This window comes from Natrix helvetica (genome assembly GCF_964273705.1).
Source record: "Natrix helvetica genome assembly, chromosome: 11".
NCBI lineage: Eukaryota > Metazoa > Chordata > Lepidosauria > Squamata > Natricidae > Natrix > Natrix helvetica.
This window is the reverse complement of record NC_138562.1, coordinates 19,606,033-19,628,035: the sequence shown is the minus strand read 5'-3', so window position 1 is coordinate 19,628,035 and position 22,003 is coordinate 19,606,033. Positions and strand designations below refer to the sequence as shown.

At 49.8% G+C, this 22,003-nt stretch overlaps 1 protein-coding gene across 3 annotated transcripts in view; it reads left to right on the top strand.

Annotated features, from left to right (window-relative positions):
* Positions 1-19,060, top strand: part of MAP7D3 (MAP7 domain containing 3) — a 31,969-nt gene extending 12,909 nt beyond the window's left edge. For 2 of the 3 annotated variants that reach the window (XM_081963896.1, XM_081963895.1), the window contains 15 exons: positions 1,166-1,267; positions 2,130-2,228; positions 3,080-3,169; positions 4,372-4,485; positions 6,496-6,608; positions 7,224-7,354; positions 8,457-8,683; positions 13,965-14,100; positions 14,821-15,001; positions 15,307-15,411; positions 16,240-16,293; positions 16,950-17,028; positions 17,486-17,672; positions 17,966-18,261; positions 18,975-19,060. In XM_081963896.1, coding sequence (XP_081820022.1) covers positions 1,166-1,267; positions 2,130-2,228; positions 3,080-3,169; positions 4,372-4,485; positions 6,496-6,608; positions 7,224-7,354; positions 8,457-8,683; positions 13,965-14,100; positions 14,821-15,001; positions 15,307-15,411; positions 16,240-16,293; positions 16,950-17,028; positions 17,486-17,672; positions 17,966-18,261; positions 18,975-18,982 — 1,922 coding nt within the window. In that variant the 3' untranslated portion in view covers positions 18,983-19,060. The remainder of the gene's footprint in view (positions 1-1,165; positions 1,268-2,129; positions 2,229-3,079; positions 3,170-4,371; positions 4,486-6,495; positions 6,609-7,223; positions 7,355-8,456; positions 8,684-13,964; positions 14,101-14,820; positions 15,002-15,306; positions 15,412-16,239; positions 16,294-16,949; positions 17,029-17,485; positions 17,673-17,965; positions 18,262-18,974) is intronic. The other variant, XM_081963897.1, reaches the window with a different exon arrangement.
* The last annotated feature ends 2,943 nt before the right edge of the window (positions 19,061-22,003 follow it).

Below are 22,003 nucleotides of genomic sequence, written 5' to 3'. Positions count from 1 at the left end.
CTGGTTTAATCCATGGGTGTATTTGTCTTTGCGTTTTTCCGCACGGCGTTGTCTTTAGAATTCCTGCTGCCTTTGTGCCGTGACGCTGGTTAACCTCTTTACCTGTCCTAAAAAGATAACTCCACACAATTTTAAAGGATAATTTTATACAAATGGCCTTTCCATTCTTTTGATAATCAGGCAATCTAGTCTCCCAAAGAAAAAAGTCCTTCTTTTCTATCGTGTTTCCCCAAAAATAAGACAGGGTCTTATTTTCTTTTGACACCCCCACCCCCGAAATAAGCGCTTGGCCTTATTTTCGGGGAGGTCTTACTATTTTTGAGGTGCAGGAGGCGGTGAGCGTGGTCACCTTCATGGCTGCTGCTCTGTTGCAATATTTTATCCGTGGAGGTCTTATTTTCGGGGAAACAGGATATCCTTTCTCTATAAACTCTAGTCCAGGACTGGGAAAACTTAATGCTTCTCTCGTAGATCCTAATTAACACAGATTCAGGTAATCCTTGACTTGAATTTCTGTCGCAAGTTGGAATGGTCATAAGTCGAGTCATCGCATGGCCAGACCCGAATTACCACGGTCAAAAGCAAGTTAACCCCATCTGTTAACGCAGATGTGACAGTTAAATAAATCCAACTTCCTGGTGGACTTTTGTTTTTTATTTTTTGCCAGAGTTCAGAGGGAAAGAAATTCACAAACCCAAGCGGTGGCAGGATGTAGCAGCCAGTTTCAAGCGTAAGCTGTTTGCCAAACACCCAAATCGCGCTCGCGGTGCAACAGTCATAAGCACGAGCACGGACCGTGCAGCGCTTTCCCTGAGGCTGCTGTAACTTTGAACCGACGTTAAGCAAAGAATCATAAGTCAAGGACTACCTGTAATGCTTGTGGACAAGTGATTGTCTAAAATCCCCCGAAAAACACCCGAGTTTACTTGTCACTGATCTAGTCCGTGGTTTCTGCTAGGAACATTTAACAAAATGTTGCTAAGTAGGAGAGACTTCCGTGGGTTAAATGTCACCTGGACATTCATCCCAACTTCAGAGGCATCACTGTATCTTGTCGGTCTCCCTGTCTGTCTGTCATCTACCCATGCACTCATCTGTCCTTCTTACCTGTCTCCTGGCCAAGAAAGTTTTGTCATAGTACTAAAACAATCATTTGTTCCTTCAGCCAGCAAGCGCTCTGCGTCTGCCCTGAACCTCAAGCAGCCCGAAACGGCCCTCCACAAACGCCTCTCGTCCTCCGCAGCGCTTCTCAATTCTCCCAGCGTAGGTAAGGAGCAGGTTCCCAAGACCCACCATCCTTTCTCCTCAAAGTTACCCTTCTACCCCTTTTTATGAACACACGCACCCCTCCATGGCCCATGGTGCTGCTGCCTCAAATCTTTGAGCGAGCACAAGCTTTTCACGGGCTGAGCTCAATGGGTTTGCCTCATCCAAACCCAAGAATTAACTGCGATCCGGATTAATTAAAGGGAATTCAGCTCCTGCTTCTCTATGGTGCCCAGCCCGGCTTGAAAATTGTTCCGTGAAATTGTTCAGAATTTTCCTTAGCTCTCCCATTTGGTTTCCTCTTAATTTATATTAATTTATTTTAAAATTAAGGCCTGGTTGTAGTACAGAAGCCTACATTTGGGCCTCCAGCTATGCCAGGGGTGTCCAAACTTGGGAACTTTAAGACTTGTGGACTGGCTGGGGAATTCTGGGAGTTGAAGTCCACAAGTCTTAAAGTTCCCAAGTTTGGACACCCCTGAGCTATGCAGTCCCCAGGACTCTAAATTCCCATTGAGCAGAGGGATTAACCTCTTTCTGTCTTAAAGAATCTCCTTCATTGATACTGCCCAGGGGGGGTTCCGGCTGCCATTACTCCCATTTGCACTTAAAGCGATCTGCGTATGCGCACATTTAAAAAAGGAATAAAAATCACATTTTTTTCAATGAAGATTGTTCCGTGCATTTGCAGAGCACAAAATCACGTTGGTGCTCGTGAGGATAGAACCGGTATGGTCACATGTCCGCCGGAGTTACTACCTATTCGGCCGAACTGGACCGAATGGGTGGGAACCTACCTCTCATTCTGCCCGATTGATGTTTGCCAAGCTAACAATTCCATATATACATATATTTCCTTGCAGGCTCAGCTAAAAGGAGCTCTTCCCTAACCAGGCTGAATAACAAAGGATCTCTAAGTTCGGAGCAAGGACTACGAAATGCTTCGCAAGCAGAGCAGAAAGGTGCAGCAAATGAGAGTTTTGAGAAACTTAACGAGAATCGTTTCATTTATCTATCGTATTTTTCGGAGTATAAGGCCCACCTCAAAAAAGAGGGTGAAAATCTGGGTGACTCTTACACACCGAATGCAGCATTTTTGGCCTACCAAAACCCCACCCCCTTCACCAAAATGGCCATGCAGAGGGTTTGGGAGGCTTGCAAAGTGCTCCTGGGAGCTGGGGGGGGGGGGTAAAAAAGAACAGGCCGTTTTTGCCCCCCTCCCAACCCCCAGGAGTACTTTGCAAGCCTCCCCAACCCTCTGCATGGCCATTTTGGTGAAGGGGGTGGGGTTTTGGTAGGCCCATTTTTGCAACAATGCTCAATTTAACAGCTGCCCTACTTAGCAAAAAGAAATTTGGGACTACAATTTTGGTCATAAGTCAAGGATTTCCTGTACTGTAAGACCGTTGATTTAAATTAGCCCTTATTCCCCCCTTGATACCCCATTTCCCTGAAAATAAGACCTCCCTGGATAATAAGCCCAATCGGGCTTTTGAGTACATGCGCTGAAATAAGCCCTCCCCCGAAAATAAGCCACAATATGGTGTTAGCCAGGATTGTTGCTGTCCTTCAGTCTGACAAAAGATGTTTTTGATGATCTCCATAAATTGTGCATGTCTAAATCAGTGTCTCTCAAACTTGGCGACTTTAAGTCCTGTGGACTTCAACTCCCAGAATCCCCCAGCCAGCATAGCTGGCTGGGGAATTCTGGGAGTTGAAGTCCACAGGACTTAAAGTCGCCAAGTTTGAGAGACACTGGTCTAAATCATCCTGAGCGCAGCTTGAAAATAATCTCTTGTGTTTTGGGTTCCAGGAGAACCAGAGAAGAAGCGGAGTTCATCATTGAGCAGGATGAGCAATAAACTCCCCGAAATAGAAAACATACAGAAAGAAGAAAAAGCAGGTAGCTAAGAACTGACTCGCTTAGCGATTTCAAAAAATCCTTGCAAACTGCCCTTGTAATTCATGAATCTCACACAGTTGGGAGGGACCGTGTAGGTCATCTAGTCCAACCCCCCCCCTCTGCCCAAGCAGGAGACCCTACACCATTTATGACCGATCGCAGTCCAGGCTCTTCCTGAAAGCCTCCAGGGATGAAGCTCCCACAACTTCCGAAGGCAACTTCTGTTTCCATTCAGTTGATGGTTCTCACTGTCAGAAAATATCTCATTTCTAGGTTGAATCTCTCCTTGTTCAGTTTCTGTCCATTGTTCCTTGCCTGGCCTCTGGGTGCTTTTGAAAATAGGTTTTGTGGGCGAGTGACAGAGAGAGAGAGAGAGAGAGTCAGAGAGGGAGAGAAAGCAAGTGGAAGAGAGAGATAAAGAGGGCGAGAGGGCGAAAAAGAGTGGAAGAGAGAGAGAGAGAGTGGAAGAGGGAAAGAAAGAAAAAGGGAGAGAGAGAGCTTTTATAGAAAGCCACACACCTCCAGTTGTACAGCTAGCCCAGATCAAACCCACTGGTTCCCACTATCTGCCTGCATTGCTTCCTTCACGATTCTTGGGGGGCAGCCTGTGTGGACCCTCCAACACCTGACCCCCTCCTGCCTATTGGACGATACCTGGCACTGCCTTTTAATTCTCTCTTTTTTTTAATTCCTTCTTAATAAAGACCTTGTGCCTCGTAGGCAGCTCTTGGCAAGGGTGCTGTTCTTTGCAGCATTTTAATTTTACTTGCTTTGATTCCACCTTTATTCTTTCGATAAGCAACTCAGAGGCAGCAAATGCATCCAGTACTCTTTCCTCCTCCTCTTTGCCCCACAACTTGTGAGGTAGATTGGAGAGAGAGAGAGACCAGGTTAGTCTCTTGGTTTCGAGAAATCAGAAGTCTGGTCGCGCTTTTTCTGACTAACCGGGCGAGCTGTTAAGGCGCTGTCTGACTTCTGATTTTGGCAATAACGTGTCGGCCTCAGCAGGCTGGTCTTAGCTCTGGAATTTGGGTCCCCTTTTTATGGATTTATCAACCCTGTATGCCCACAAGTGTCTCGTGCCGAGACGGGTCCTAAGCCTTCTCCTTGGTGTGGACGGCCTTCTACCCGAAAGTGTCCCTCCTCTCGCTCTCCTTGGAGACTCCTCGTTGACTCCTCCTCCGTTGCTTCCCGTCCCGCAGCTCGCCGTTTGGTCGAGAACATTTCCATCAGCCGCCTGCTCACCCCCACCCAGGCCTCTCTAGCGAGGAGTAAGAGTGCAGCCACCTTGTCAGCTGAGGGCAAAGATCCCGCAGGTAACAGCCCGGAGCCATCCAGCATGGCAGGGCTGCTGGGGTAGTTTAGGAGCCTAACCAGACGTGTTCCCTGTTTCCCCGAAAATAAGACCTCCCCGGATAATACCGTATTTTTCGGAGTATAAGACGCACCCATTTCCCTCCAAAAAGAGGCTGAAAATCTGGGTACGTTTTATACACTGAATAGGGCAATTTTGACCTCCCGAACCCCTGCCCCCTTCACCAAAAAGGCTGTGCATAGCCTTTAGGAGGCTTCCAGAGAGCTCCTAGGGGCGGGGAGGGCAGAAATGAGCAAACCCCCCCCCAACTCCCAGCAGCACTCTACAAGCTTCCTAAAGGCTCTGCATGCAATTTTTTTGACCCAAAACAGGCTGTTTTTTGCTCGTTTTTTGACCCCCACTCCACCCCCCCAGGAGCGCTCTACAAGCCTCCTAAAGGCTATTCATGCCTTTTTTTTAAAAAAGGAAAATTTGCAAAGTGCAAAAACTCTACTTTTTTTTTAATTTGCCTCTTCAAAACCTTGGTGCGTCTTATACTCCGGTGCATTTTGTACTTCGAAAAATACGGTAAGCCCAATGGGGCTTTGGAGCGCATGCGCTAAAATAAGCCCTCCCTGAAAATATTGCAACACAACAGCAGCCATGAGGTGACCACGCTCGCCACCTCCTGCGCCTCAAAAATAATAAGACCTCCCCCAAAATAAGGCCAAGTGCTTATTTGGGGGGGTCAAAAGAAAATAAGACCCTGTCTCGTTTTTGGGGAAACACGGTATAATAGATCTACTGACCCATTCTAACCTTGCCTTGTTGGATGTTTTCTAACCAGTAGAATGGGGAAGAAATCAGTTCTGCTAATCACACCACCACCCCTCCCCCAGCTAACAAATCTCCTGAATTTCCCCATTAGGGGCTTTGACGATTGCAGGAAAGATTGGGGGGCCGGGGTCTGCTCTCTACCTGGAGTTTGGGTCCCGAGAGATTCCTTCAAGAGCAGCCAACTTGAAATGCTTCTCTGCATGGGCCTGTAAAGACTTTAAACCAAGCGTGGCAACTCTAGCGATTGTATGGCCCGCCACTAAGCCACTGCATCCCTCTGGGGCAGGTAATGGGAGCTCAGTCCGTTACACGGCGCTAGGGATCCGAACCGCTGAACTGCCGACCTTTCTGATCGACAAGCTCAGCGTCTTAGCCACTGAGGTTCGGTGCTTCGAATCCCCAGCGCCGCGTAAAGGAGTGAGCTCCCGTTCCTTGTCCCAGCTTCTGCCAACCTAGCAGTTTGAAAGCACGTAAGAAATGCAAGTAGAAAAATAGGAACCACCTTTGGTGGGAAGGTAACAGCATTCCGTGCGCCTTCGGCGTTGAGTCATGCCGGCCTCATGACCGACAGAGACGTCTTCGGACAGCGCTGGCTCTTTGGCTTTGAAACGGAGATGAGCCCCCTAGAGTCGGGAACGACTAGCACGTATGTGCAAGGAGAACCTTTACCTTTATGGCTTATCACCTTCTTGACTTGATGGATTCTGTGGGGTCCTTGTTGCTCTTTGAGCTTCGCAGTTTACTTGCAGGCATTTCATGACCCAACTGGGTAGCATAATCAGTGCAAAAAGGGAGTGGAGTTTGTGGAGTGGAGGAGGAGAAGAGGAAGAGGAGCAGGACTGTGTGGTCCTTGGTGCTCTCTTGAATTTGGTGGTTTTCTTGCAGACATCTCGTGACCTAACTAGGTAACATTATCAGTGTTAGAAGGGACTGGGCTTCTAGCACTGATGATGTTACCTAGTTCGGTCATGAAACATCTGCAAGAAAAGCACCGAAGACCCTACACTCCTCCTCCTCTGCACACTCCACTCCCTTCTAGCACTGATGATGTTACCTAGTTGGGTTATGAAAAGTCTGCAAAATATATATATATATAACCCACCAAACTCAAGAGAGCACCAAGGACTCCCCAACTCAACCGTGAACTGCAAATATTCTCGGCTGTTGATTGATTCTCCCCTCTGTCCTTGTTCAGCTTCCATCAGCTCCCCAGCCCACCTCCCCAAAGTGCCATTACGCAGTCGCAGCAGAGACCGGTTGAAGGGGGCTGCTTCCTCCTCCGAACACGTCCCGTCGGAATCTGCACAGGTAAGTCTTACCTTTTGAGTGCCCGGCTGCGGGTTTCAGCTTCAGGGATAGCACCAGTATGAGACCCACAGATAACGGAGCCTCCCCTCCCAGTTCTTTTGATATAGGATGGCTTCAGTTACTTCCCCCACTGCTTTTGCGGCGTAGCTGTTGTAGTGATGAGAAATAAGGGTACAATCGAAGTATTTGAAAGGGTGTCTTGCTGGTAACATTTTTGGCATTGACGTGGTGGCTCGAACGATGACCATCACAGGGGTTTAAAAAGCCACATTCTACCTTTTTGGAAGCGAAGATTCGCCGACGATCCTCCCATTTCTGACCAGCTTTTCTGTAATTCAGTGTATTTTTTTCAGATAGTTTAGAACTGGTATCTCCCCTTCGCCTCCCTATAAATGTGAATTAAAAGAGTTTTTCACCATGTCAGATGAGAAGGAGATTTTTTTTCCTACCCAACAAAGTAGAATTTATTCTAGCTGAAGCTCTGCAGCGTCTCTCTCTCAAGAGAAAACCAGTGATGTGACAGTATCTCTTTCTCTCTCTCTCTCTCTCTCTCTCTCTCTCTCTCTCTCTCTCTCTCTCTCTCTCTCTCTCTCTCTCTCTCTCTCCTTTTCCAAGAAACCTGAGCCAGCAAAGCAGCCCCCGTCTTCCACAGGGAGGAGAGCGCCTTCCCCCTCTCTGCCTAGCTCCAGGCGCTCCATCTCACCCGGGAATGTGGGGAAGCTCCCTCCGTCTCCAGCAACAATAAGGTTTCTATCCCATTCAGAATCTCTGCTTTCCCTTCATTGTGCTCGGGGTAAAACCAGTCAGTCAGTCAGTCAGAATAGAGCTGGAAGGGATCTCGGAGGTCTTCTAGTCCAGCCCCTGCTCAAGCAGGAGACCCTAGAACATTTCAATCAGTCCATCCATCAGAATAGAGCTGGAAGGGACCTTGGAGGTCTTGTAGTCCAGCCCCTGCTCAAGCAGGAGACCCTACATCATTTCAGACAAATGGCTGACCCTTCTCTTCTTGAAGACCTCCAGTGATAAAGCACCCACAACCTCTGAAGGCAGCATGCTCCACTGGTCAATGGTCCCCACTGCCAGGAGGTTTCTCCTTAATCCTTGCGCCCCTTGGCCCTACTGAGGAGCCCCAAGAGACTTTCAAGGAACCCATTGTTTTTTCCTCTCGATTTCATGGTTCTCTCCATAAAGACAGAGGTCTATGGAGATGCACCGCCATCCAGGTCCCAGTTGTCACAAAGGTGCTTTTTCATGAGGCAGCTCTGGACTTCCTGGTTTTTTTACTTTGAAAGACATTTGGCTGCTTATCGTTCTTCAGCTCTGAAAGGATGGTGGGGAATGGAAGGATTTATATTCCTTGCAGACAGCTGGTCATTTGCAGCCTTTCAGAGGGTCGTTGAGGACGCTTGGAGGTTTATCTCAAGATCACCTGAGTGGTGCAAATGGGTATGGAGCCTTCTTGGAACCATTGAAAGACCCAACAGTTTACAACACACTCCTTTGAACGGTTCCAAGAAGGCTCCATACCCATTTGCACCACTCAGGTGATCTTGAGATAAACCTCCAAGCGTCCTCAACGACCCTTCAAAAAGGTTGCAAATGACCAGCTGTCTGTAAGGAATATAAATCCTTCCATTCCCCACCATCCTTTCAGAGCTGAAGAAGCTCCTTGGATAAGAAGCGAAACACCTTCAGAGAAAACCAGCAAGTCCAGTGTCTGCAAAGGCGATTTATGAAGGGTCAAGCAAGCATTAGGTCAACGCATTCTTCGGCCTTTTAAGCCCCTTCTAATCGATCCCTCTCTCTCTCTCTCTCTCTCTCTCTCTCTCTCTCTCTCTCTCTCGGCAGACGTCGGCCGCAGCCGTCTTCTGGAAATGCCTCGCGGCAGCGGCCATCCTCACCCATGGCAGTCTCTAAACCGGCCCCGATTCAGCGCCCACCCCTCACCCCGAACGTCCTCGGCGTCACCAAAAAGAAGAGCGAGGTGGAGACCAGTGTGGCTCCCCAGGAGCAGGAAACCTCCGGGCTACCCTCGGAGAAAGAATCGCCCGCCGGACCGCCTAAAACCAAAGAAGGTAAAGAGAAAAAAATCTTAATCGAGAAAAAAAGTTACGCGAACGTTTTAATTTTTATACACCGTTTTATATTTTGACGGTTTGCCGTACATCGCTCTTCGAGGGATGGTTTATAAATGTGAAATGTAAAACAAGTTAAGTAAATATCAGTTTATTTTTAAGGCTGAGCCTGCCAGCCCCCGTCACCGTTGCTGAATCTGTCTCGGTACCGGTCTGTTTCCCACGTTGCGCTCAATACCGTATTTTTCAGAGTATAGGAGGCACCTTTTCCCCCCCTAAAAGAGGGTGAAAATTTGGGTGTGTCTTATACACTGAATGTAGCCCCACCCACCGGCCCCCACCCCTTGGCCTCTGCCGCCCAGCAATTGACCTCTTTGCAGCAAAGGGGGGCTTCAATAGGCCATAGCAATCCCTGCAGCCTGAAACAGCTGATGATCGGGAGAAACTGAAAGTGAAACCTGCTGTTTGCTCCACCTGGCTAATTGCTGGGAGGCAGATTTTTTTTCTTGTGCTAATCAGTCTGTTTGCTGCAAGGAGGTAAGTCAACAACTAAAAATGCCTATAGAATGTTCAAATTATTAGACTTTTTAAAGACTGCTTGATTATTGTTCTAGACAACTTAACAAAATGAAAAAGGTTTTTTAAATAAATGCATGATCGGAAGAGGCCCCGTGCTACTGTACCTTCTTTTAAATAGCAGAGAAGAGCTATACTTCCTGAAAGCACATCAATTTTAACAGCATCTCTACAAGTATAGTCTGAAGTGTAACACTGCAAACAGAGTATATTGTACTGTTTGCTGTTTGTTGCAAGGAGGCAAGTTGCTGGGAGGCAGATATTGTTCCCTTGTTTTCCTCCCCAAAATCTAGGTGCGTCTTATACTTCGGAGCGTCTTATACTCCGAAAAATACGGTAACCGAGCCGTGTTTCTCAGTGTTGGCCACTTTTAAGATACGTGGACTTCAACTCTTCCCAGAATTCCCCAGCCAGCATCGCCCAACCCCCCCCCTCCATCCTTTACCCCTCCCGTCCTGAAAAGGAGGCACTCTCCCCCCCCTCCCCGGGGAGGCTCGTAGAGAAAAAGGATCTAATCCAGGCCATCCTTGGTTGGATCCTGGCCCCAAGAGCTCCAGGAGAGTCGGGGGCTCGGCCAATGCCGCGGGCATGCGGCGAGAGGTTGCTTCCCCTACCCCACGGGGACTCCTCGACTTACAACAGTTCGTTCAGGGACCATTCAAAGTTACAACAGCACTGAAAAAAGTAACTTACGACCGTTTTTCACAGTTACGACCTTTCTAGCATCCCCTCGGTTACGTGATTTATATTTGGATATTTGACAACTGACTTGCATTTATGACGGTTTCCGTGTCCTGGGGTCACATGATGCCCTTTTGCGACCACCTGACAAGCAAAGTTAATGGGGAAGCCAGATTCACTTAACAACTGTGTTACTAGCAATAGACTTATATACCGCTTCATGGCCCTCTAAGCAGTTTACAGAGTCAGCAACTTGTCCCCAACAATTTGACTCCTCATTTTAATGACCTCCAAAGGGCTGAGTCCATCTTGAGCCGGTCAGGATCAAACTCCTGGCAGTGGGCAGAGTTAGCAATGCGGATAGACTTATATACCACTTCACAGCCCCCTCTAAGCAGTTTACAGAGTCCGCCTATTGCCCCCAACAATCTGGGTCCTCATTTTAATAACCTCAGATGGACAGAAGGCTGAGTTCACCTCCAGCTGGTCAGGTTCAAACTCCTGGCAGTGGGCAGAGTTAGCATTAGCAATAGCAGTTAGACTTGTATACCACTTTGCAGTGCTTTACAGCCATCACTAAGCGGCTAACAATGTCAGCATCTTGCCCCCAACAGTCCTCATTTTACTTACCTCGGAAGGACAGAAGGCTGAGTCCACCTTGAGGCAGTCGAGATCAAACTCCAGACAGCGGGCAGAATTCTCCTGCAATCCTGCATTCTGACCACTGCGCCACCACGGCTCTGGTTAACTTAGCAACTGCAGGGATTCACGTAACTTTTGCAGCCAACAAGGTTGTAAAGCAGGACAAGACTCACCTAACAAATGCCCAACGTGGCATCAGAAGTTTTGGGCTCAGTTTTGGTCGTTAAGCCGAGGACTAACTGTATCGCTTTAAGCAGGCCCCGGGATCCCTTCCTGGCTTGCTGGCTCCCTCTTGTCCTCCCGCTTAGCGCTCGTAGGTCTAGCTAGCCCCGTAGAGCGAGCTAAGCGCCAAATGGGCCCATGGGGGGCCTGAGCGGCCCCTGGCTTCAGCCCCCCCGTGTTTTCCTTTGCAGAGCCAGCGGCCTCCTTCACCTTCCTTCCTGAGTTGCCACCTTTCGTCTTCAGTCCCTCGTCTCCTGACGCACCGTCTTTCTGCACGCAGAATTTCCCGCCGGCCTCCTCTTTCGGCAGAAGGATGCTATTCGGCTACGATCCCATCTCGCGCCTGGGGGGCTCCTCTCAGTCCCTGAGTGGCGCCAGCCCTCCCCGGGCTGAGCTCCCGGGCCAGGGGGCCTCCCCCTGCATCTTCCCGCCGTGCGTTCCCAGCACGCCGAACATGGAGGGAACCGTGTCTGCCAAGGGTTTCCCACCGAATTTTGTGTTCGGGGCCAGCAGGCAGAGCGAGGCAGGCGGGCTCAGCCCCGTGCAGTGCATGAGCTTCCCGTGTCCACGCCGGCCCGCCTCGCCCTGCCGGCTGCCCCCTCCTTTCTGCCGGAGGAGCCCAGTCCACCGACCCCTGACGGTGACCACCGACCCTTATGTCCTGAATAAGCTGCTGCACACTTTCCAGACCATGCGGTGCAGCGTGGACAACATCAGCCAGGAGCTCAGGTTGCTTAACACTCACCTGGCCAACCTCTCCTACCACTTTGGGGCACTGCCCAGCCCTGGCTACTCCTCCCAGAATGAGCAGGACGACTCGGATTAAGCCGAGCAAAGTCTTAGCCGGCCCAGGCTCAAATGTAGGTCCAGGGTAACCATTCTGCTTTGAAAGCAGAACCTTAAGAGCGGGTTTTTCCCCCGCCCGTTCCCCTGTCCTCGGCCCACAGCTTCACCCCAGAGCTACAGGTGACAAAGGAACATTTCTCCCACCCCCTTCATACGTGCCCTTCTCTTCACCTGCAGAAAATGAGGCAGGGGGGAAGACCAAGCTAGGAGGGACACCTCCCTATTTATCTATCTATTTATTTATTTATTGGAGCACCTCCTCTTTTTTGCAATAAACGGTCTCTTGCAATACAGTAGAGCAGTCATTTTTATTTTAAAGATAAACCAACAAGGGTATATAAATATTCAACACCTCGGGGTATTTATCTTTATTCATCTCAAGGAAAATCTGCAGAATTGAGAACCGTTTTTAGTCCTGGTGAGGACATTTGTAGGTTCGACCGAACAATTAACCTGTGGCTTTTTAATTGGTGTGCTTGGCCGTGTTATTCGTATTCAGGAACAAAAAGAGCTTCACACAAAACAGTATTTGTGGCTTCAAATCTGTAAAGAATGAATGGATGGGCAGGTCTTTATTTTTTTTAATAGATTTTCATTGGGGTTTTTTCCCATTTATAAAACAACTTTCAATCATCACATTCACATTGCTGTGTCCTCAGAATGGAGGGGTCTTTCGTTAATAGCACTGGTGATGATACCTCGTTGGGTCATGAAACGTCTGCAAGGAAACAGAGAGCACAAGGACCCCTCACTTCAACCCTGAGCTACAAATATTCTCCTTTAAGGGTATTATAGCGGCTGTCCCAACCTTCAAGAGAAAGAAGCATTCCCTCTGGTGCCCTAAGTCAACTGTCGGTTGATCGAACAATATGATTGCTTGCCTAATTTGGGCGGTTGGGGATGCTGTCTGGGGAATTCTGGGAGTTGAAATCCACCCATCTTAAACTTGACATGGTTGAGAAAGACTGCCATAGAGCATAGTAAAGGGCCCAGGGTTGAATAGATATTTTTCACTTTGGTCCATGCGAGTTAAATGTTTGTAGCCAAACAGACACCCAGGTGGAGCCTTGGATCGCCTTCTCCTAAATTCTCCACTTCGAGGGTTTTTTTCCAAGGAAACGTGTCTCTCGTGCCAGGAATTGAATTCTCAAAAACCACCTGAGATAGCAGCAAAATAGCTTTCGCACCCAATAAATCTCCCCGTGGCCAGAGGTGCTTCTAGGCCAGTGTCTCTCAACCGTGTCAACTTGAAGATGTCTGGACTTCAACTCCCGGAATTCCCCAGCCAGCGAATGCTGGCTGGGGAATTCTGGGAGTTGAAGACCAGACATCTTCAAGTTGACACGGTTGAGAGACACTGTTCTAGGCGAACCTCTTCAACAGCCAAAGTGGTCTTCACCACATTCCTTATTTTGAAGGAATTCAAAGCCTGGAAGTAGAAAGAATCTACTACCTAGAACTTAAACCCATCGTGTTTGATTATTCAACTTGGTTATTCGCACGCCATCAAACGTGTGAGGCTCCTAAACGTGGGACTTGGTGTTTATTGGAAAGCCTTTACCATCACTTTCCGCATGCATTATTTGTTTGCGTTCAGATCCCCTGACCAGCAAGGAGAGACTCTGTTGTGACAAGTATTGGGGGGGGGGGCGCTGGGATACACGAGCCAAAGCTTTCTCCTCCCCATCCTGTCTAAATCAAGCTTCATTCTGAACAGAGCAGAGTCACAAGCGATGGGACCAAAACAAAAATTGGGAAGCAAATTCAGCACTGCCTGTCTTTGTATGACTTTGTTTAAGAGCCGTGGTGGCGCAGTGGTTGGATTCCGGTATTGCAGGCTCTTTCTGCCCATAGTTCGATCCGGATCAACACAAGGTTGATTCAGCCTTCCATCCTTTCAGGGTCGGTAAATTGAGGACCCAGATTGTTGGGGGCGAGAGTCTGACATTGTTAACCTCTTAGGGCGGTAAAGCACTGTGAAGCAGTATATAAATTGAGTGCGAAGGAAGGCTGTGAAGCGGTACATAAGTGTTCTTCCTTCCTTCCCTCTTATTACCTTTTTCATTCTCCTTCCTGGTGGTGCAGTGGTTAGAATGCAGTATTGCAGGCTAAATCTGCCCACTGCCAGTAGTTCGATCCTGACCACCTTAAGGTTGACTCAGCCTTCCGAGGTGGGTAAAATGAGGACCCACATTGTCGGGGGCTGTAGGCTGACTCGGTAAACCGCTTAAGAGAGGGCTGTAAACCACTGTGAAGCGGTATATAAACTCTTAAGTGCTGTTGCTATTGCTAAACCCCTCTCTTATTTTTCCAGATGCGAGTGGCAAAACTCTTCCAGGGACCACAACCGCTGAAGAAGCATCGAAGATCTTGGCAGAGAAACGCCGCCTTGCCCGGGAACAGCGAGAGCGCGAAGACCAGGAAAAGCTTCAAAGAGAAGAGGAAGAAAGGTAAACGAGAGAGGGGTGCATTTACACACCAAGGTTTCTCTAGGGAGATTGAGTAGCAAACGGCATCCTCTGAACCTAACGCCTGGTCTCCTGGGAGAAGACTCTAAGAGACTTAGACAAAGATAATTGAATAAAATAGAAAGGTCCTCCTTCTGCTCCATTGCAGATCTTTAACCTTTTAAAATTCTAAATGGCTTATCAGTTAAATTTCAAAATTTGCCTCTTCTTTGGTTCTGCTGGCTGGTTGGTTGGTTGATTGAGTGGTCAGTTGGGTTGATAGGTTGGGTTGACAGGTTGGTAGGTTGGCTGGGTGGTTTGACTGGTTGGTTGGGTTGGGTTGGCAGGTTGGTTAGGTGGTTGGATGGTTGACTGGTTAGTTGGCTTGACTGCTTGGTAGATTGGTTGGGTTTACTGGATGGTTGGTTGGTTTATTGAACATATGGCAAGCCTCCCAAAAGCCTGGGCAGTGAACCCCCTCCAAATCTACAGTTAAAACAGTGAAAAGCATTAAACAAAACACAGCAGCCCAGATTCAAAACAACCCTGACCATCAACACACAAGAGGGGCTCCACCAACACACCATCCCCAGGCCTGGGAACAGGAGGTCTCGGTGCTGCCGATGGAGAGGCCGGGTGTTTGCGAACCCGGTTGCAGGAGGCTGGCCATCCTGCCTGCACAGGGAAGCTTTTACCCATCCTCCCTTTGCTTTGGGCTCTTAGGATCCGGAAGGAGGAGCTGGCCAGCTTAGCCCAGGAAAAGCAGGCGCAGGAGGAGGCCGCCCTCCGGGAGATGGAAGAGCTGAAGAGAGCAGAAGAAGAGGAGCAGCAGCGCCTGGCCGAGAAGGAGCAAATTCAGAGGGAGCAGGAAGATCAGGAGAAGCTGGTGGAGCTTCAGCTGCAGGTTGGGGTCTCAGCAGGGCGTCCTCTGCCGCTTTCTCAGCCTGCCCCACCCCGACGTTGGGCCACAATGTCCACCCAGGGAATTGTGGTGTAACACCAAGCAGCAGTGGCGGAGTTAAATCCAGGCTTTCCCTCTTGGGTGTGTGACTCGAACGCAGGACCCAAGTGAAGATTTGGGAGCTTCGGCTGTCTTTCGCTGCCGTAACCACCCCTGGCGTAACTTCTTGTCTGTAATGACGTTCGGACCCTTTCGCAGAGGACAGGTTGGGGCCTGGGGAACTCACCGCGCCGGTTTTCCTCTTTTAGCGGGAAGAAGCCGAGGCGAAGGCCTTCGAAGAGGCCGAGAAACAGCGGCAGGAACGGGAGCGAATTATGCAGCAGAACCTGCAGGAGAGGATGGAGAGGAAGAAGGTAGGAGGCCCTTCCTCCTCCCCCTTTCTCCCTCCCCCTTTCTCTCCTTCCCCTTTCTCTTCCTCCTCCCCCTTTCTCCCTACACATCCTCCTTTCTTCTCTTCCTCCTCCCCCTTTCTCCCTTCCCCTTTCTCTTCCTCCTCCTCCTTTCTTCCTACGCGTCCTCCTTTCTTCTACCTCCCCGTTTCTCTCCTTCCCCTTTCTCTCCTTCTTCCCCTTTCTCTTCCTCCTCCCCCTTTCTCCCTACACGTCCTCCTTTCTTCTCTTCCTCCTCCCCCTTTCTCCCTCCCCCTTTCTCTCCTCCTTCCCCTTTCTCTTCCTCCTCCTCCTTTCTTCCTACGCGTCCTCCTTTCTTCTACCTCCCCGTTTCTCTCCTTCCCCTTTCTCTCCTTCTTCCCCTTTCTCTTCCTCCTCCCCCTTTCTCCCTACACGTCCTCCTTTCTTCTCTTCCTCCTCCCCCCTTTCTCTCCTCCTTCCCCTTTCTCTCCCTCCTCTTCCTCGTTATGGAAAGCTGCCCTTTAAAGAGAACTCTTTCCCTTCTGCCTCCCCTCCCCCCCCTCCCCCAGCACTCAGCAGGGAATTTATTTCCATTTTTTTTTCCTGCCCCATTGATGGTATCCTCCATTTGAGAGTGCCAGGATACCCGGATTCCTCCTTCCCCTCTCTCGGTTCGCTCTCTCGCCAGAGCTGTGCGAGTCGGATGAAGGGGGAGAACCTGCCCTTCCTGTTGGGGAGGGGTTTTAACCGGTGGGCTCCGCTACCCTCGGAATCCCCCTGAAGCATTCGGGGTCTGCATCATGTCCTTTAAACGGGATTTCTCTCCTACAGAGAATCGAAGAAATAATGAAGAGGACGCGGAAGGCCGAGCAAAGGGACGCTAAAGTGAGCATCTCTCTCTGTCTCTCACCGGGCAGCTGAGCTGTTTTGGGCCCTTAACTGTTGCCGGGGTTATTAATCTGCAAAAATAACTCTCCCCCCCCCCTCCGAGTCCCCCCACCCCCCACCCTTTGTATTGATCTGCCTCGACAGCAGGCACAAAGTGCCAGGGTTTCTGGGAGCTTCTCAAAGGTACAGAGAGTAATTGGTGTTAATGTACATTGAGTTGAGAAGGTGGCTCAGGGGCTAAGACGCTTGAGCTTGTCGATCAGAAAGGTCGCCGGTTCAAATCCTTAGCGCTGCTAGTGAGCTCCCATGACTTGTCCCAGCTTCTGCCAACCTAGCAGTTCGAAAGCACATTAAAAAATGCAAGTAGAAAAATAGGGACCACCTTTGGTGGGAAGGGAACAGCGTTCCGTGTGTCTTCGGCGTTAAGTCATGCCGGCCACATGAACACGGAGACGTCTTCGGACAGCGCTGGCTCTTCGGCTTTGAAACGGAGATGAGCAGCGCCCCCTAGAGTCAGGAATGACTAGCACGTGTGTGCGAGGGGAACCTTTACTTTTTACAATCTCAGGCAGTCCTCGTTTAGCAGCCCCTGGGGTGGAATCTCATGCTCCCTCCTGCCTTGCAGAGGATCACTTTCCTTTCCTCTATCGCAGAATGAAGACAAGTCGAATGAGGAAGATGAGGACAGTGAAGAAGAGGAAGAGCAGGGTCTCGAAAAGCAAGATCAGCCGGGTAGGGGCCACGTCTGTAGAGGCTTCTTGTCTCTCCTCACCTTTGCAAGCTTGGTGTAAACTCTCAGGACTTGGGGAAGAGTCCGGAAATACAGGTGGCCCTCGCCTTACGACATTCATTTAGTGACCGTTCAAAGTTATAACAGCCCTGGAAAAAGGGCCGATGGTTGAAGCATCTCCCGTGGTCACCTGATCAGCATTCGGGCACTCGGCAACTGGCTCACATTTATGACGGTTGCGGCGTCCCGGGGTTATGTGATCCCCTTTTGCGACCTTCCAACAAGCAAAGCCAGATTCCCTTAACAACTGCGGCAAGAAAGGTTGTAAAATGGGACAAAACCCACTTAGCCGGAGAAATTTGGGGCTCGGTTGCGGTCATAAGTCGAGGACTCCCTGTAGTTGGAAGCATTCTCCACGAGGCGCCCCAAATCCTCAACTCTTTTAACTCCCCCTTACAGAAAAGTCCAAATGCAAGGACCCCTCCCTTGAAGACGGCCCGGAGGCCTTGTGCCGTTTCACTTTGCTGCACGAAGACTCGAAAATGGGAGCAGACGACGTCTTCCTCAACGGGAACAAGCAGGAGGAAGAGGAGGAGAGGAGTGAGGATGGGCCCTCCCTGTATTTCGGCCAGTCAGTAGAAACCAGGTAAATGTCTGTAGAGATTCTCCGTCATCCAGATAATGGTTGAAGCACCAAAGGTGCTTTTGAGGAACGGAAGGATTGATAACTCCTTGTAGACAGCTGGTCATTTGCATCCTTTTAGAGATCTGACTGCATTAGGGTATTGCCGAAATGTTGCTCCTAATAAGTGACTGGTTTTCTTTTGAAACTTGGCTCGAGGCTCATGAATCAATTAGGGCATCTTTCGGAAACCTGACACCAGGATGGCCCCCTGGTGATGAATCTCTCCAGACTGTCCTTCCCTCTTCTCTTCCCAGTATTCCAGCCAAAGGACCAGTCATCAAGAACTCGGAAATCCTGCAGGTGAACGAAGCCAATCGCCCCGTGGCGTTTATCCCAAACTTCAACGGAAAACCTTCCGCGTGGAATTTCGAAGAAATCATTGATCTCGGGGTGCATCCTAAGACAGGCAGGCTGAGTTCGGAGAGTCTCGCACCTGATGTGCCTGGCCAGAAGTTCAGAGACGGCCCTCCATTACCAGCAAGCCCAAAGCTGGCGTTTGAGGAGGACGGTGGCATGAATCCCTTGACCAAACCCATCGAGGCGGCATCAGGTAAGGGGCATTTATCGCTGCCGTAAAGATGTTTCTTCTGACCTGGCCTATCTTGTTCACTAGAGGTACAGATACCGTGTTTCCCCGAAAATAAGACGGGGTTTTATTTTATTTTGACACCCGAAATAAGCGCTTGGCCTTAATTTTCAGGGAGGTTTTATTATTTTTGAGGTGCAGGAGGCGGCGAGTGTGGTCAGCTCATGGCTGCTGCTGTGTTGCAATATTTTCAGGGAGGGCTTATTTCAGCGCATGCGCTCCAAAGCCCCATTGGGCTTATTATCCGGGGAGGTCTTATTTTGGGGAAAACGGGGTAGTCCTTGACTTACAGCAGTTCCTTTAGTCACCATTGAAAGTTAACAAACGGCACTGAAAAAAGTAAGATCATTTTTCACACTTATGCCCTGTTGCCGCGTGATTTACATTTGGATGCTTGGTTCACAGTTATGACAGTGGCAGCGTCCCCAGGGCCACGTGATCCCCTTTTGGGACCACCTGACCAGCCAAGTCAAGTGGGAAGCCGGACTCACTGAACAACGGGGGCGGCTAACTTAACCATCGCCACGATTCACTTAGCAAGCAGGGTGAGAAACGTCATAAAAACGAGGCAGAAATCACTTGAGAAACGTCTCGCTTAGCAGCATTGATTTTGGGCTCGATTGTGGCCGTAAGTCCAGGGCTACCAGTACTAAAAGCCTGCTTTCACTTTTGAACAGACCTCTGAACACTACGACCCCGGAAGGCTCCTGGCGGCCATGCATGGATGCGCAGGGCTCCTCCTGGCGGGAAGGCCTCGGTTTGGGGGAAAAAAAGCTGCTTGTCGACTTCACCTCCACGTTTCTCTCCGCGTCACTCGCAACAGCCCCCCCCTCGGCGGATCCGGCGTTGCCCCTCAAAGCATCGCAAAGCAGGAAAGTTGGGGGGGGAGTTATGTCACTGTTGCTTTATCCGCACTCTTTAAACGAGATTTTTGCTTTTTAAAAATGAAATAACCCGTTGTTCTCCTTTGGATGTAATGTTCCGTCCGTTGCTGTTGGTCCTTAATGTCCCTCCCTGTTTTCGCCCGTAAACACGGCGGCTTGTAACCAGAGACACTTAAACAAGCTAGCTATTCGCCCAGGATGCCCCCCCCCCTGCAAGGTAACCGCGGTTTCATCCGATGTGTATTTAAACAACAACAACAAAAACCCACAGCCAATGTCACGTGCTTGTTGCTCTCCCCCTCCCTCCCTCCCTCTCGCGTGTTGTTTCAGGAGAGCAACGGTTACTCCGAATTTAACTTGAATATCTGAAAACATAGCACCTCACTCTAGAACGAGTCCGTTTTGGGGTCAGATCATTTCTCAGCTTAACAACAACAAAAAAATGAACGCCTACCACTTGATTGTCTCTACCAACACTTGAAAACCAGCGCTTGTTCCGGACGGACGGGGGATTTTTCAAAACTCAACAGGGCCCCCCAAAGTCAGACAGCGCTCCATTCTGTTGCCTTACGCAGCTCTCTCTGGGGCCAGACCCCTCCCCACACACACACCCCTCTCCTCAGTGTTGCAAGGGGGGGTCTCGATGGAGACCACTCCCCGCAAAGTCTGGCTCACCAGCAGGAGGTGGGTGTGAAGACCAGCCCCCTAAAACCCTGGGGAGAAGAGTTGTTTGTGCAGGGTGCAAGGAAGGAGTCCTCCAGCTGCAGAAACCCCCTCCCGGACCACCTGATTTTAGAGGGGCCCAGGATATCTTACTTTATTTATCTATTTTATTCACGGATGCGTGGCCTCCAGTCGAGCCGTGCTGTGGGTTTTTTTCAAGCTACCGCACGCCGCAGTGTCCCCATTCGGTTTGCCACAAAGCGAGCGTCCCTCGGTTTGTGGGCGTGGCAGGGGTGGGAGGTGGGAGAACATGCCTCGTGGGAAACCCACCCTGAAATTCGTAGCAGCCCCAGCCAGGAGTTCTTGGCAGCCCACCCACCCACCCACCGCCGGTACCATTGGGCGGGTCGTTGTTCCAAACGGCTAAACCAGTGATTCTCAACCTTGGCAACTTTCAGTCCTGTGGACTTCAACTTCCAGAATCCAGAAAGCTATGCTGGCTGGGGAATTCTGGGAGTTGAAGTCCACAGGACTGAAAGTTGCCAAGGTTGAGAATCACTGGGCTAAACCCATCCTGCGGTTCGACATTGAACCTCCCCGGACCTGTTAAGTATTATATTTGTGTGTCAGAACACGATACCAGTATTAAACCCCCTCCGAAGGTGCTCGTTCCTCTCTGGGCCGTGTGAATTGCACTCCAGGTTTTTCCTCAACTAGCTTTAACTCACCGCTTGCCTCCAGCCGTTTGAAGCCGAGGCTACGTGTTCAGCCCAGCGGCTCGGTTTATTATTATTATTATTATTATTTTTGCCTAGCAAAAGAAGGAATGAAGCTTTCTGCAAACACGTAGAAAGGAGAACGGTCTTAGGCCCACATCCTGCTTCTCTCCCCTCCCCAAATTCCCAATCTCTTCAAAGAGCTGTTCTCACGAAAAAAACTGTGATTCCCCTCTCCCCCCCCCTCCCCCAATAAAACCCTTTGCTTGCAAGCCTGCTCCTCAAACTCTTTTCAAGCCCAGATGTTCCCCCCCATGAAACCCTTTCTGGGAATGCACACAATCCTCCCTCCCTCCCCATTAAATCGCCCAAGCCAGTCTCCTCCTTGCAGGCTCTCTCCCCCCCCCCCGCCCCCCCGCCGCCGAATCGTCCAGGTTTTAGAATGAATTCCCCCATAGAGCAGTGCCTTAGGTGGAACTAACACATATTATTTTTATACGACATCTCTTGGATCCCTACAGAGACAATCGTTCTAACATGCATGCAATGATGAACACTCCTATTTTTTTCTGCGCAAACTGAGGCCCGTTGAATGCTTTGTTAGTTGTATGTAAATACGTATGCGCTGTTAATAAACTTTGCAATTGGAAGGGCCTTTCTGGTGGCGAGTGGTTATTCGGGGGGGGGGGGGCACCCCAAAAATGTATTTCGCTTTCACAAAATAAAATAGAACTATTATCCCTGAATGTCTCTGGAGATTCTCAGTCATCCGGGTCAAGGTTGTCCCAAAGGTGCTTGTTTATTTTCAAGACCCCTTTGCTCTTCAGGATTATAGACAGAAGAAAAGGGGAGAAGAGAAAAGGGGGGAAGCTGTTGGGGCCGGCCAGTTGAGCTGGCAGCAGATTCGGATAGTGAGGAGGTTGGGGAGGAACCTGGGCCAGTCCTGGAGTCTGGGGAAGGCTCTGAGGAGGGCTCTGTGTCCGAGGCAAAGATAGGGCCTGGGCTGTATGCCAGTTATCAGCTGCCTTTGGAGTCAGGCATCAGTGAGGCAGAGGAACAGCTGGAGCCTGTTCCCAGAGTGGCCAGACGAAGGGAATAGCTAAAGAACGGGTCGACTTGGGAGTAAGGCCACAGGTGGACGCTCCTCTTTTATTTCCCAGAGGAAATAAAAGAAGAGCAAAAGGGGAGTGGAGTTTGCAGGAGGCCATTAGTTCGCTTCGTTAGTTCATGACTCTCCGAGACTCCTGGCCAAGTTTTGCAGCTATCGCCCTGGCAGCTCTCCAAGCCAGAGAAGGTCTGTGACTGTAAATCGTCCCTCGAAAGACTTTGCTGAATGAGCAGAATTCACAGTCAATTAATAAAAGGGGTTTTTGTCGGGACCAGGAGTTTGCTTCAGGCTCTTGGGAAGCTTCGGTCATAACAGAAACAAAGCCTGGTTTTAAA